The sequence below is a fragment of the Rhinatrema bivittatum genome, chromosome 6 (genome assembly GCF_901001135.1).
Source record: "Rhinatrema bivittatum chromosome 6, aRhiBiv1.1, whole genome shotgun sequence".
NCBI lineage: Eukaryota > Metazoa > Chordata > Amphibia > Gymnophiona > Rhinatrematidae > Rhinatrema > Rhinatrema bivittatum.
This window is the reverse complement of record NC_042620.1, coordinates 212,441,341-212,454,783: the sequence shown is the minus strand read 5'-3', so window position 1 is coordinate 212,454,783 and position 13,443 is coordinate 212,441,341. Positions and strand designations below refer to the sequence as shown.

At 38.8% G+C, this 13,443-nt stretch overlaps 1 protein-coding gene across 3 annotated transcripts in view; it reads left to right on the top strand.

The window, feature by feature from the left end:
* Positions 1-748, top strand: part of TAF9B (TATA-box binding protein associated factor 9b) — a 50,463-nt gene extending 49,715 nt beyond the window's left edge. For all 3 annotated transcript variants that reach the window (XM_029606520.1, XM_029606518.1, XM_029606519.1), the window contains exon 7: positions 398-748. In XM_029606520.1, the coding sequence (XP_029462380.1) occupies positions 398-567 (170 nt within the window). In that variant the 3' untranslated portion in view covers positions 568-748. The remainder of the gene's footprint in view (positions 1-397) is intronic.
* Positions 749-13,443: the final 12,695 nt, after the last annotated feature.

Genomic DNA, 13,443 nt, shown 5'->3' with positions numbered 1-13,443 from the left:
AATCATAAAATTTAAAGTACAGTGAATGTCTTAGTTAAATTTTATCTGAGCCAAATCATAAATTGAAGAATGAACTGTTGATACAATTTTAAAACATTTTTATATGCCATACTAAAGGCAGTACTTCCAGATAGTGGACAGCTCCCATAGATAATTTGTGAAAACACATGTTATTTAGGATTTCACTTATATGCTTTAAAGTTATATCTTACTGCACACTCTGAAATTCTGGATCTAGATTTCTGTCGTGGGTCTATATGAAAAATGAAGTTTCACTTCGCAGAGAATCCATTTAATAATTTAGTTGGAGATTCGCAGGCATTAACCTAATGAAAATATAAAATCTTTACCAAATAGGCACCTAGTCATCCTTTTTTTTTTCTCTTTATCTTAACAGTAACACCTTCTACACCCACAGTTCAAAATGTCCTTATTAATCCTTCATTAATTGGATCAAAAAACATTCTTATTACAACCAACATGGTATCATCACAGAACTCTTCCATGGAGTCCAACCCACTGAAGAGGAAGCATGAAGATGATGATGATTATGATGCTGTGATGTAGTCGCTGGAAATATTAGGAGACTGGTTGGGAAAGAAGGGAATCTTGTCTGATCTTCATGCATTTTGTAAATATATCGCACTGCATGCATTGTTCACTTTGCTAGTTTTCTTTGCTTTTTTGTTTAAAAAATGCTTTTCATTTCATTAGTATTAAAGCCAAATAAAATATGTACTGCGAGTTCTCCAGATTTCTTTAATTTATATCTTCTTTGATAAATTTGATGCCATCAGCAGCCTCAGGTATGCTATAATTCAACACTTTCTATCTTTCATTTTGCATGTGATTGTAATACACTCTTATGATTTCTTCTGGATTTCCAACTTGTATTAAAAAAAACAAAAATGCTAAACTACCAATAAGAGCAAGTTAAGCATATTGTTAAGATTTTGAATTTGTTCGCGGGTATATAACCCCTTTTGCCGTAGAACCTAGAGATTGTCTCCAAAGTTTTAAATCTTCCATTCTAAAACTAGATCTGCGGGCTCAGTGTAAATCAGAGCACTCAAGCAACTGCTATTGCATTTTGGACAGAAACCTTGGCATTGTATTGATACATTTGCGTTTGCAGACTTTGAAATTAGTTGTTTGACAGTAGCTTTGGCTTATTTATGGGTGCTTTTCATCGAAGAAGGACCCCTAGCGTGCAAATCATTTTGCCTTGTAAAACTGAGTTCATTAAGCCTGAAATAATTCATCAGATCAGCTATTCTTCCTTTTTTCTTTTTTTTTTTAAATATAAAGCACAGACAAAATTTAGCATCTGCCTCAGGCTAGCTGTCAGGTTTTGGTCTCAGAACATTCTATAAATTTAGAAAGATGAGGTTGGTGATTGTGGTACTAACCATTTTATAAGGTGAGGAGGCATTGCTGAAAACTAGTTTGCCTTGTGTTGTTATAACTGGTCAGTGTGAACACTGTTCTCTTATTGCTTGAATACTTTATCATGTCTTTTTTTGCGTGCATGTTATGTAGTAGCTCTGTGTTGCTCACTAGTGTCACTTTTATGCGTTGTCAGTGAAAGAAAAGCTTTCCCATTTCCTTTTTTTAGAGCTAAATTCTCTTAAGAACATTACCTTCTGGAATACTTTGCTTTTTTTTTTTTTTTTTTTTAGAATACTGATGTTATTGATTAGTTCTGTTTAAAAAAGGGAAATTGTTCTGCACAATTGGAAAAGGCAGCACGTGTTTCAGAAACAGCTGCTGAAGTATGAAAATGTTTCATGAATTGCCTGCTAGTATACTGTTTGCTCACTGAAGTGTATTTGAATTTCTGCTTCCTTGAAATTTCTGCTTTTTAAAAATGTCATATTGATGTGTTAGGTGACTTCTAGAGAAAACTACACATCACCAGCAGTTTAGAAGAGTGAATTTTGATTTAGCGTGTATTAAGTTTACAATCTTAGCTAAAATCCTCAGAATATCAATTTTGGGGTTTTTTTTGGGTGTTTTTGGTAACCTTGCTTGGCAGCAACCACATTTGAGTTGCCTTCCTAGCCAAAGTTGCCTTGAATTCTTCTTACTGCCATTTTTAGGACAGGGGTTCCAGAGCTACAGTGATGGCCAGGGATTTTCTTTTCCTCATTCCTCCCCACGCTCTATAATGCAGCCATTGCAGCGACATTCCTGGTTGGGGGGCACAGACCACAGCTCCCTCCTGAACCTGGTATGTTCTACCTGAATCCCATGTATAGATATAAGTATTTGTGCTATTGCTGATATTCCCTGCTCTGGGTACCATGAATGTTGTCAGCCCAGGGAGCAGAGGAGGGGTTTGGGAATAGAGGCCAAAATTGGACAGTCAGAACCTTGGTTTATTTCTTGGCTTTATAGCTTCTTCTTTTGATCTTGTTCCTGTGCCTTATCTAATCATAATATTTCTTATATCTTCCCAATATCTGGTATTCAGAATTTATGAAAATATTTTATGGCCATGTCTTCTATTTTTAAAAAATCTCCTTTGCTGAGTTCATTCTTGGCTGTTCATGGTCACATACACAGCTGACTGGGGTTCTGATAAGGATCAATACAGAAGTGTAATCATCTACATAGCCATGCTGATTATTAAGAATCTAATGAGAGCTTTTCCAAAACTTTAAACATTGATGATTTCTTAAGAGTTAAATATTTAAATAAAAAAATATAACTAAACTGTCTAAAAAAAAATAAAATTATATATATATATATATATTCCATTCATATATATATATATGAATATTAGCCTTGTATCCTGCAGGGATACTGGCATTCTAGGATTATCTGTCTGTCCTCCTCCTCCCCTGATAACTTTTGAAGTGTTCATTCTCTTTCAACCAAATTTCTGCTATAGTTGGTAGCAGTGTCCCCTCCACTTAGCATACCTGTGACTTTTCCTTTCCTGTAGAGGACCAGGCAACCAACTGAAATTTCAGGGAGATCAGAGCTCACTGTGACACTGGAGCATTTTGGAAGCTGCCTTGCAATTGGTTTAATAGTTATAACTGCATGCAAATTTCTGTTCCAAAGAAGGATACTAGGCATCATAAAGTGTTCATGCATCTTGTTTTAACTGGTAATGCCACTGTAAAATATCTCTGCACCTATTTAGATAGCTTTTTCTCTTTGCAGATCAGTGATTAGAGACCTCCGAAGCACTAGCATTTTCTTTGTTTAAATCTTATCTCATACTCCCCTTAACATGCAATTTCCTCTGCAAGTGATATACATCTATTATAAAAAAAAAAAAAAAAGTTTTGGATACAGCCCGGAAACTGTAATTACCCTGAGCTTTTGTTAGCTCTAAACACTGGCTGCTACAGGGGATATGCTCTTTGTCTGCTTTTGGTTGAAGTATGCCAATCAAAAATGACCTGATTCGAGAGTTTGGAAAGTTTGCAGTGTAGTATACATGCAGTCCATTCCTTCTTAAGACTGAAAATGTGTACCATACGTGGAACCCCAAATTTCCAAAGTCGTTCTTAACATCGTGTGTATTTTTATTGTGCTTTTCTGCTCAACTCCCAGTACTTTTCTCTCTGCCCCTCTTTCTCAATCCTCTGTCCCTTCTACCCTACTTCTTCCACCCCCCCCCCCCCAGCATCAGGCTCAAGCTTCAGTCAGCTCCCTTGATGCCTCCCCACCAAGTAGCCCCACTGTCATCCTCAGCTTCCCTCAATCTTGATTCTCCCCCCAGTCTGTCTGCCCCCTTAGCAGAATGGGTTGACAGCCCTCTCGGCCCCTGCCAATGCAGCATCCATTTCCTGCCTCGGCAGTGTCCACTTCCCAGCCTTAATAATCACCTTCAGCAGTGCGACTGCCACTCCACTCTCAGTTTTTCTGTTTGTGGAAAGCTTTCCACTGGCAGCTTGGCTACTCGACAACTGATTCAAAAGCTAATTATAATAAGAATACATTTCTGATTAGTCAACAAGAGACTTTAGGATGTCAGAGTTTTTTATGGGAGCATGATATACAGACATTGGATTTTATTATATTAGTCAGGATTCTTGATCTGTTTTAGAGTTTGGCCTGAAGTGCATATTATTATGTTGAATTGCATTTTGATATCGCTGCTATCCTGTAATTGTTTACACCTCTGTAAACTGAGGCTACAAATGACCTGTTTCTAAGCTAAATTTCTATTGTTGTAATTCACTTTGAATTTCCATATTCAAAAAGGTAGGAAATAAATCCAAGTAATAAATTATAATATGCAGAATTTGAAATACTCACAAGAGCAAGATTTACAGGCTAACAAAACACAGATCTCTGAGGAGAGTGATATATTGTGCTGAATGATAAACTACATCTGAAGCATTTGCCTGAATGTTCTGGGATATGAAGATGGCCAAAGAAAGTTGTCCTAGTGAGAATGCTAAACTTTAAGAAATTGATACTGTAACCAACCCGTTACCCAGCGAAACTTGTCAATTGGAGAGCTGAATATTAAGACCTTGTCCAGGGAAGGGCAGTGCACTGAAAAACTATGCAAGACTGTCACTACTAGAAACAGAGCATTCTCCATTGCTTCCCCCCAAAAATGGAACTCTCTACTGCCTTATTTAAGAACTCAATCTAACTTCAAAAAGTTCAAGAAGGACCCTAAAAACTTTCCTCTTCCATACAGTCTACATCAATGATCATCCTTAACAACAATCCATCTACAATCAATTCAACCATTCAAACCCAAACAAGAAAAAAACAGTAACTACAACTGGCATCAACCTTAAGAACATAAGAAAATGCCATACTGGGTCAGACCAAGGGTCCATCAAGCCCAGCATCCTGTTTCCAACAGTGGCCAATCCAGGCCATAAGAACCTGGCAAGTACCCAAAAACTAAGTCTATTCCATGTAACCATTGCTAATGGCAGTGGCTATTCTCTAAGTGAACTTAATAGCAGGTAATGGACTTCTCCTCCAAGAACTTATCCAATCCTTTTTTAAACACAGCTATACTAACTGCACTAACCACATTCTCTGGCAACAAATTCCAGAGTTTAATTGTGCGTTGAGTAAAAAAGAACTTTCTCCGATTAGTTTTAAATGTGCCCCATGCTAACTTCATGGAGTGCCCCCTAGTCTTTCTACTATCCAAAAGAGTAAATAACCGATTCACATCTACCCGTTCTAGACCTCTCATGATTTTAAACATCTCTACTTTATGGTGTAGTTATTCAGTCCGAAAGTCGGCAGTGATCGCACAGCGGAGGTGCGATCGCTGCCGGCTATCGCAGGACTGCCCCCCGCTTCGCCCGCCCCCCGTTACCGCTGGATTCTCTAAGGTCTACGACCAATCCAGGCCATAGTTGGGTTCAAAAGAGAATTGGACAAGTTTCTGAAGAAAAGTCCGTAAACAGTTATTAGGCAGAGTTGGGAAAGCCAATGCTTATCCCTGGGAGTGAAATATAAGAAACAGATAAACTATTGGGGATCTAACAGGTACTTGTGAGCTGGACTGGCCACTGTCAGAGACAGGATGCTGGGCTCCATGGAACTTGGTCTGACCCAGGATAGCATTTCTTATGTTGTTTGCAGTGTTGCTTTGTCATAATATGGGTTGTTACTGTTTGAGGTATGGAGGTTTGCTATATTGTAATTCATGGCTTTCTGTGGGCAGGTCCACACCCAATGCACTTTACAATTGGCCTAATACCATATGGGATCCAAGTGTCTTTTCTGTAGTGCATGTAAATAAAATATATCATAAATGATACTTTTATCTCAGAAGATTGAACTTTGAATGTCCTTTTTCCATATAAAATCTCCCTTTTTAGGTTGGGGAAGCAATTAATAAGACATTTGAAAATGGAAAAAAAATGCATACTTTTTAATTGTGTGGGGAGAGGAGGGAAGGGGGATGAAAGGCTGTAAAGTTCACCGATCATGTCTGATATCCCTGTACCAGTCTAAGACAGACTCCCATCAGTCATCAGCCTCCCAGGGGGACGATGCTGAGGCAGGTGCTAGGAATCCTAGGCATGTGGCCGAATTGCCAGTTCCTTAGAAATATTAGCACTGATACTCTATCTGCCATGCCTCTGGGAGCCCTGCCCCCAATTACCAAAAGAGCCAGACTCCAAGGCGGACAGGGCCTTCTTGGTGCTTTCACCTGTACTGCACCTTGAAGGAGGGGGCCACCATTTTGTCTCCTGCCTCAGGCAGCAGACTGTCTTGAGCCACGCCGAGAGGGCTCTAGGATGTCATACACTGCTGTCAAGAAAGAAACTTACAGATACAATTCTTTGAGTAGGCAGAACCTATTTTATTCACAGACCTACAGCATATTGTTCAGAGGGATCCCACACAAGAGAAGAACCACAAAATGCTGTGGATGCACAAATTGTTTACAGATCCTCTCAGCAGAGGAAGTGAACCATTTCACAAACATTGTCCTACTGCTAGCAAGACTGCACTATTCATAAAAACAAAAACCTGTTTATGAGCATCTGCTGGTCTTCCTCATGTTGATCATCATTTTATGCGATGTGATATTACTTGGCACATCAGATGGCTAACCGGTGGTGTAATCTCTCTAAGAAATAAAATGTTTCAACTAAATAATTTCTGTACAAGAAGTTTGTGTTTTTTAGTATTGTTTAGTTTATTAATTGAAGATCATGACTCTGGAGGAGTTTTTTTAAAACTTTGATTTCTTTTACACTCTGTTATAAATTCTCCTGGGTAGAGACATAAGAACCTAAGAAGTTGCCATACTGGGTCAGACCGAGGGTCCATCAAGCCCAGCATCCTGTTTTCAACAGTGGCCAATCCAGGTTTCAAGTACTTGGCAAGTACCCAAACCTTAAATAGATCCTATGCTACTAATGCCAGTAATAGCAATGGCTATTCCCCAAATCAACTTGATTAATAGTAGTTTATGGACATTTCCAAGAACTTATCCAAGTCTTTTTTTAAACCCAGCTACACTAACTGCCCTAACCTACTCCTCCTGCAATGAATTCCAAAGCTCAATTGTGTGTTCAGTGAAAAATAATTTTCTCTGATTTGTTTTAAATGTGCTACTTGCTAACTTATAGCATGCCCCCTAATCCTAATATATGAAAGAATAAATCACTAATTTGCATTTAGCCATTCTAATCCTCTCATGATTTTATAGACCTCTAGCATATTTTCCCTCAGCTGTCTCTTCTCCAAACTGAACAGCCCTAACCTCTTTAGCCTTTCCTCATAGGGGAGCCATTCCATCCCCTTTATCATTTTGGTTGCCCTTCTCTGTACCTTCTCCAGTGCACCTATATCTTTTTTGAGATGAGGCGACCAGAATTGCACACAGTACTCAAGGTGCGGTCTCACCATGCAGCGATACAGAAGCATTATGACATTTTCCATTGTATTCACTATTCCCTTCCTATTAATTCCTAATATTCTGTTTGCTTTCTCGACTGCCACAGCACACTGAGCTGAAGATTTCAATATATTATCCACTATGACACTTAGAACTTTTTCCTGGGTGGTAACTCCTAGTATGTAATCTAACATCAAGTAACTATAGCATGGGTTACTTTTCCTTATGTACATCACTTTGCACTTGTTCACATTAAATTGGGCATCCAAATGGCAGATTCAATCTTCTAGTCTTGCAAGGTCCGGTGGCTCATGGCAGTGCCATGCTACAATCACTGAGCTATGGTACTGATCCCACTCCCCCCCCCCCCCCCCAAGGCTTTCTAAAGAGAAATCAAGGCTTTAAAGCAAACAAAAAACACAATCCTAGAGCTATGGTATGCTGGTAGTATAACATACAATACTATGTACTGCTAATTTGGAGGTTCCCCTTTCATTCCTCATGTTGGGTCTTTTGCTGTCCAGGCTAGCTGGGTGTACTACACAGAGAGTGTCAACAGAGAACAGGAAGTCATGGTCATTGCCCAAGGGTGACACACAATGGCTGGATTCAGGGTGCATGATTGTAGGTGTCCATTGGGAGCCCTGGCAGAGGACCATCACTGTAATGATCGGATTAGGTATGTTTTGGGAAGGGGAATTATAAAATCATGTCACTTAAATCACTAAATATAACTGGGGAAGACATTCAGTTCATATGATAAAGATGTTTTGAGTAAACTTGATTGGTCAGGATTATCTGAATATTCAGTGATACTGTATATATATATATATAAATTCAGCACATTGAGATATTTTGTAAGAATAACTGCAAGCAATACCAGTGGAATCCTTGAAAGATGTTATAATATTACACTGAAGTTAGTCTTTTCGTCTTTTAAAATAAATTCATTGGGTGATAATTTCACATTTTTCAAATTAATAAGCATATGGATATTTGAGTGATAGACAAAGACAATACATTTTTAAAAAAACTTTTTTTTAAGGTATATAATGATTACAATTTAAAATGATCAGACCGACTTTGCTCAGTTTGGTTATGTATGAATTGAATGTACCTTTTTTCACTCTCTTTTATGAACAATGAATACACTTGTTTGGAGAACTGGGTATAAATTTGTTCAAATAAGAATTTATTTTGCTTGCTTATTGTGTTTTGATTGTTTTATTGGTTAGCTTTTTATATTGTGGGCCTTCTTTTGTATATTATTAATTGTAACAAGCTTACTGGATCTCAATTTTGTCAGAATGCATTCTAGAGGCTTATTTACTAGCTGATCCCAAAGGAATTAGCCTTATTTGTTTTCAGCTAATAGAATAAAGCAAAGTAAGAAATCAGTCCTTATTGGAGGAAAGAATGCCATAGATCAAGAAATGGTATGGGGATCCAAGGAGGTCGACTTGGGGGCAGCATCAGAAAATATTTGTTCATGGTGGTAGGTGCTTGGAACAGTCTCCCAGCAGTGGGGCTGAAGACAAAAACAGAAAAGCATATGAAAAGCACAGAGGATCCCTAGTTACAAAGTAGGGGAAAAGCCAGAGGTCAACTGGGGTTAATGGCATTGCACCAGGGATGAAACTGGGCAAACTAGATGAGCCTGAAGGTCCTAATCTGGTATCATATTCTATGCTTTTAAGTAAAACTTACAAGATGCAATTCTTTATATGCTGCTGTTGCTTGTTAAGGATAAGTCCTAGACTGTTTGATACAAGTTCTGTTTTAACCTAATGGTCCATTTTGCTTTGCTTAGTTCATCCCACAAACAGGGAAGAAACAGTTCTGCCTTCAGGAAAATTCCTGTACTTTTTATTTTGTACCACCAGATGGCTCTAGGTACCTCTACAATTTTCCTGGCCTTCGTAGTGATATTGAGTGAAACTTGAATGATAAGAAGAACAAAAAAGCCAACATTTTTTTGTGCACATTTTAGAGTAAGTAGCTGCCTGCCTATTGACGGAAGAAACTAGAGACAATCCACCTGGATATCTGACATAGGGCTGGGTATCCTGTGAGAGGGAAATGAGAGAGAGAGGATGGAATTGTGCAACCAAAAATTATATCTATATATCTATCTATATATATATTTTTTTTTTTAATTTGGTTTTGTTTGGGGCCTAGCAGTTTTCTTTTGCTCCTTTGGGCTTCCAGCTCACAGCCCGATCCAGTAAAGTCCGTGGGAGAGCGGACGAACGCCTGCTCTCCCGGCGCGCGCACCGGCCCCTCGCCGGTGCGAGCGATCCAGTATTTAAATGAGGCGACGCGGTGCAAACGAGGAAAAGGAGGCGCTAGGGACACTAGCGCGTCCCTAGCGCCTCCTTTTGGCCTGGAGCGGCGGCTGTCAGCGGGTTTGACAGCCGACGCTCAATTTTGCCGGCGTCGGTTCTCGAGCCCGCTGACAGCCACGGGCTCGGAAACCGGACGCCGGCAAAATTGAGCGTCCGGTTTTCGGCCCGACAGCCGCGGGCCGAATTCAAAAATTTTTTTTTTTTTTTTTTTACTTTTTTTTTACTTTTGGGGACCTCCGACTTAATATCGCTATGATATTAAGTCGGAGGGTGCACAGAAAAGCAGTTTTTACTGCTTTTCTGTGCACTTTCCTGGCGCCGGAAGAAATTAGCGCCGACCTTTGGGCGGCGCTAATTTCTTAGAGTAAAATGTGCGGCTTGGCTGCACATTTTACTTACTGGATCGCTCGGGAATACCTAATAGGGCCATCAACATGCATTTGCATGTTGAGGGCGCTATTAGGTGCCGCGGGTGGGCCGCGTGTTTTCCTCCCCTTACTGAATAAGGGGTAAGGGAAAACACGCGTCCAGAGCAGGGTGACAGTGCGCTCCGACGGAGCACACTTTACTGGATTGACCTGTTAGTTAGAACGGTCCTCTATTGGATTGTAGCATGATAAGCCTTCTTTAACATTTATAGGACATTTCTTTCTCCCTGTACTTGCCACTTAACCAGCAGAATTAAGCAAGCAATTCTACCACAAATAGATACCTACAGATAATTTCAAACTTCTTATTCAACCAGCAGCTAAAACTGATACAATGCATGTCACCCAATAATTGATGCTGCTTTATGTTACTTAGTGTGTCTTGTACATTCTAGAAACACGCAGGAAGGTGACAGTCTTCTATAATAAAGGATTTCCTGTTGACCTGTATTACTAATCTCCAGAGAAAAGTGGTTGTCTTGTTAGTTGTTCGTTTTTTTCAGAAAGTATATACTTATGTGATTTGAGAGATTTATGAAAATGTTTAGTAACAGGACAAATATGAAACAGAAACATGAAGGCACCATAAGTATTAGCATGACCTTTGGTATTACAATACCAGATTAAAAAAAAAAAAAACCAGCAAAATTTTAAAACACTTTACAGGCATGGAATTTTCCTGAGATTTTTTGGATTTGTGTTAACATAAGAACATAAATGCCATGCTGAATTAGATTAATGGTCCATCAAGCTCAGCATCCCATTTCCAACAGTGGCCAATCTGGGTCACTTGGAAGTACTGGCAAATCCCAATATGAAAGTCTGTTTTATCTTCTTAAGAATTAAAAGGTGGAGAAGAGCAGTGGGCAAAACTGAAATGTAATATTATAAGGGCAACTAACCTTTTTGTTAGGAATGTAACTAAAGGAAAGAGCAACCAAAATAAACCTACCTAGAACAGTATAATCTAAAAATGTTACAATATTTTATGTGGTCTTATAGATAGCATATCACAAATAGTTTTTATCCATTCAAAACCAGTTCTTTATTTCAAACTATAAATATTATCATGTGACAGTGAAATACAAAGTGTATTATAATCTTAGTACAATTTAGTTAAGATGTCTGACAACATCACCTTAATAGAATCATCCACGTATATATAATATATATATATATAATACACAAATCACTCAAGACACTCAAACATACATCAAGTACATAGATAAGACAAATAGCTACAAGACATAAACAATCCCAAACATTAAAAGGACCATCTACTAAACATAAATATCCATCACACCCAACGGCTCTCACACACTCTGTGTGTACTCCAGGCACCGAAATGTAAACAATATATCAAAATGCTGGTATACCTGGTTTCTCCTCTCAATACCTTATTCCAGCTATCATATCACAGAGAGCTATATAATTAGTGGTCCTACAAAATTATATAGCTCTCTGTGGTATGATAGCTGGAATAAGGTATTGAGAGGAGAAACATCAATATCCAACACGGGTTCATGAATCCTAAACTTATCAAAGAGCCATATAAGTCATATGGGAAAGCTCCTAGTGTGACTAGAGACCCAGAAAGAGTTCACTTAACTTATGTGGAACCAAAGAAGGCATCCAACATCGTAGAATAAATTCAAATTAGCAGCCAGAATAATGAAAGCCACTATTAGACTAATGTCCAGTGGGTGTTGTTCAACAAGATATTTACAAATGCCAGGAAGATGTAACTTCCTATACTGCTCTCTGCCAAGGTTTTTAAACTTGATGCTGTTGTGCATCCACAGTTCCACCGGACAAGCCGTTCATATTACAGCTCTGTGACCAACATCGTGAATATGATGACTCATGGTCTCAGAACATGAGAGATGTCGAAGCGTCACCTGGTCATAAAATGTTTCTCCCAAATATCTCCTGAGATATCGAAGCATCACCTGGTCATAAAATGTCTCCCCAAATATCTCCCGATGCTGCAATGTTTTGGCACTAAAGGCGTGCATGCATCAGGGGAACTCTTTTACCTGAACAAAAGATATATATAAATATATCATAAGGCAAAAAGCCCCAAATATATAAAATACAGGACATTTGTTAAAACCCCAAAATGAAACACAACTCACCGTAGTTACCAGTAAGACTCTCTGGACGCCAAATGTGTTGGGGAGGAAACATACCTACTTACTAACTCCAACATATTTAAATTAGCCCTATAGACCTCTATCATATTACCCCTCAGTCTTCTCTTCTCCAAAGTGACCAGCCCTAACTTCCTTAGCCTTTCCTCATAGGGGAGCCATTCCATGCCACTTATCATTTTGGTCGCCCTTCTCTACACTTTCTCCAGTGCAATTGTAATTTTTTTTGAGATGCGGCGACCAGAATTGCACACAGTATTCAAGATACGGTCTCACCATGGAGCAATACAGAGGCATTATGATGTCCATTGCTTTATTTGCCATTCCCTTCTTAATAATTCCTAACATTATTTTCTTTTTTGATCACCACAGTACACTGAGCTGATGATTTCAATGTATTATCTATATCTACTATGATGCCCAGATCTCTTTCCTGGGTTGTGACTCCTAAGATGGAACCTAACATTGTGTAACTACAGCAAGGGTTATTTTTCCCTATAGACATTACTTTGCACTTGTCCATGTTAAATTTCTTCTGCCATTTGGAAGCCCAATCTTCCAGTCTCACAAGGTGGTCCTGCAATTTATCACAATCCACTTGAGATTTAACCACTCTGCATAATTTTGTGTCATCCACAAATTTGATCACCTCACTTGTCATACCCCTTTCCAGATCATTTATAAATATATTAAAAAGCATCGGTCCAAATACAGATCCCTGAGGCACTCCACTGTTTACCTTTTTCCCCTGGGAAAACATAATTTAATCCCACTTTCTGTTTCTTGTCTATTAACCAGCTTGCAGTCCACAAAAGAACATTGCCTCTTATCCCATGACTTTTTAGTTTTCTTAGAAGCCTCTCATACGGGATTTTGAAGGTATATTCAATAGAAGAGCCACACTAATCTTAAAGATAGCCGACTAACTTTATCTGGCTCACATTAGGACAGCTCTTTCATCTAGCCAGACTTAGACCTAGAATTATCAAATTGCTATAAACATTGTGGAAATAACGCCCACAATAAAAAAGGGACATGGTTAGGGTAGGCTACCGCATAAAAATACCACAAAATGGAATGCATTTATCGCACCCCATGTTACACACGCTGAGAGAGAGAACCTCTGTAGAGGTCACATATAAGTTAACTATTTATACCACTAGAAAAGG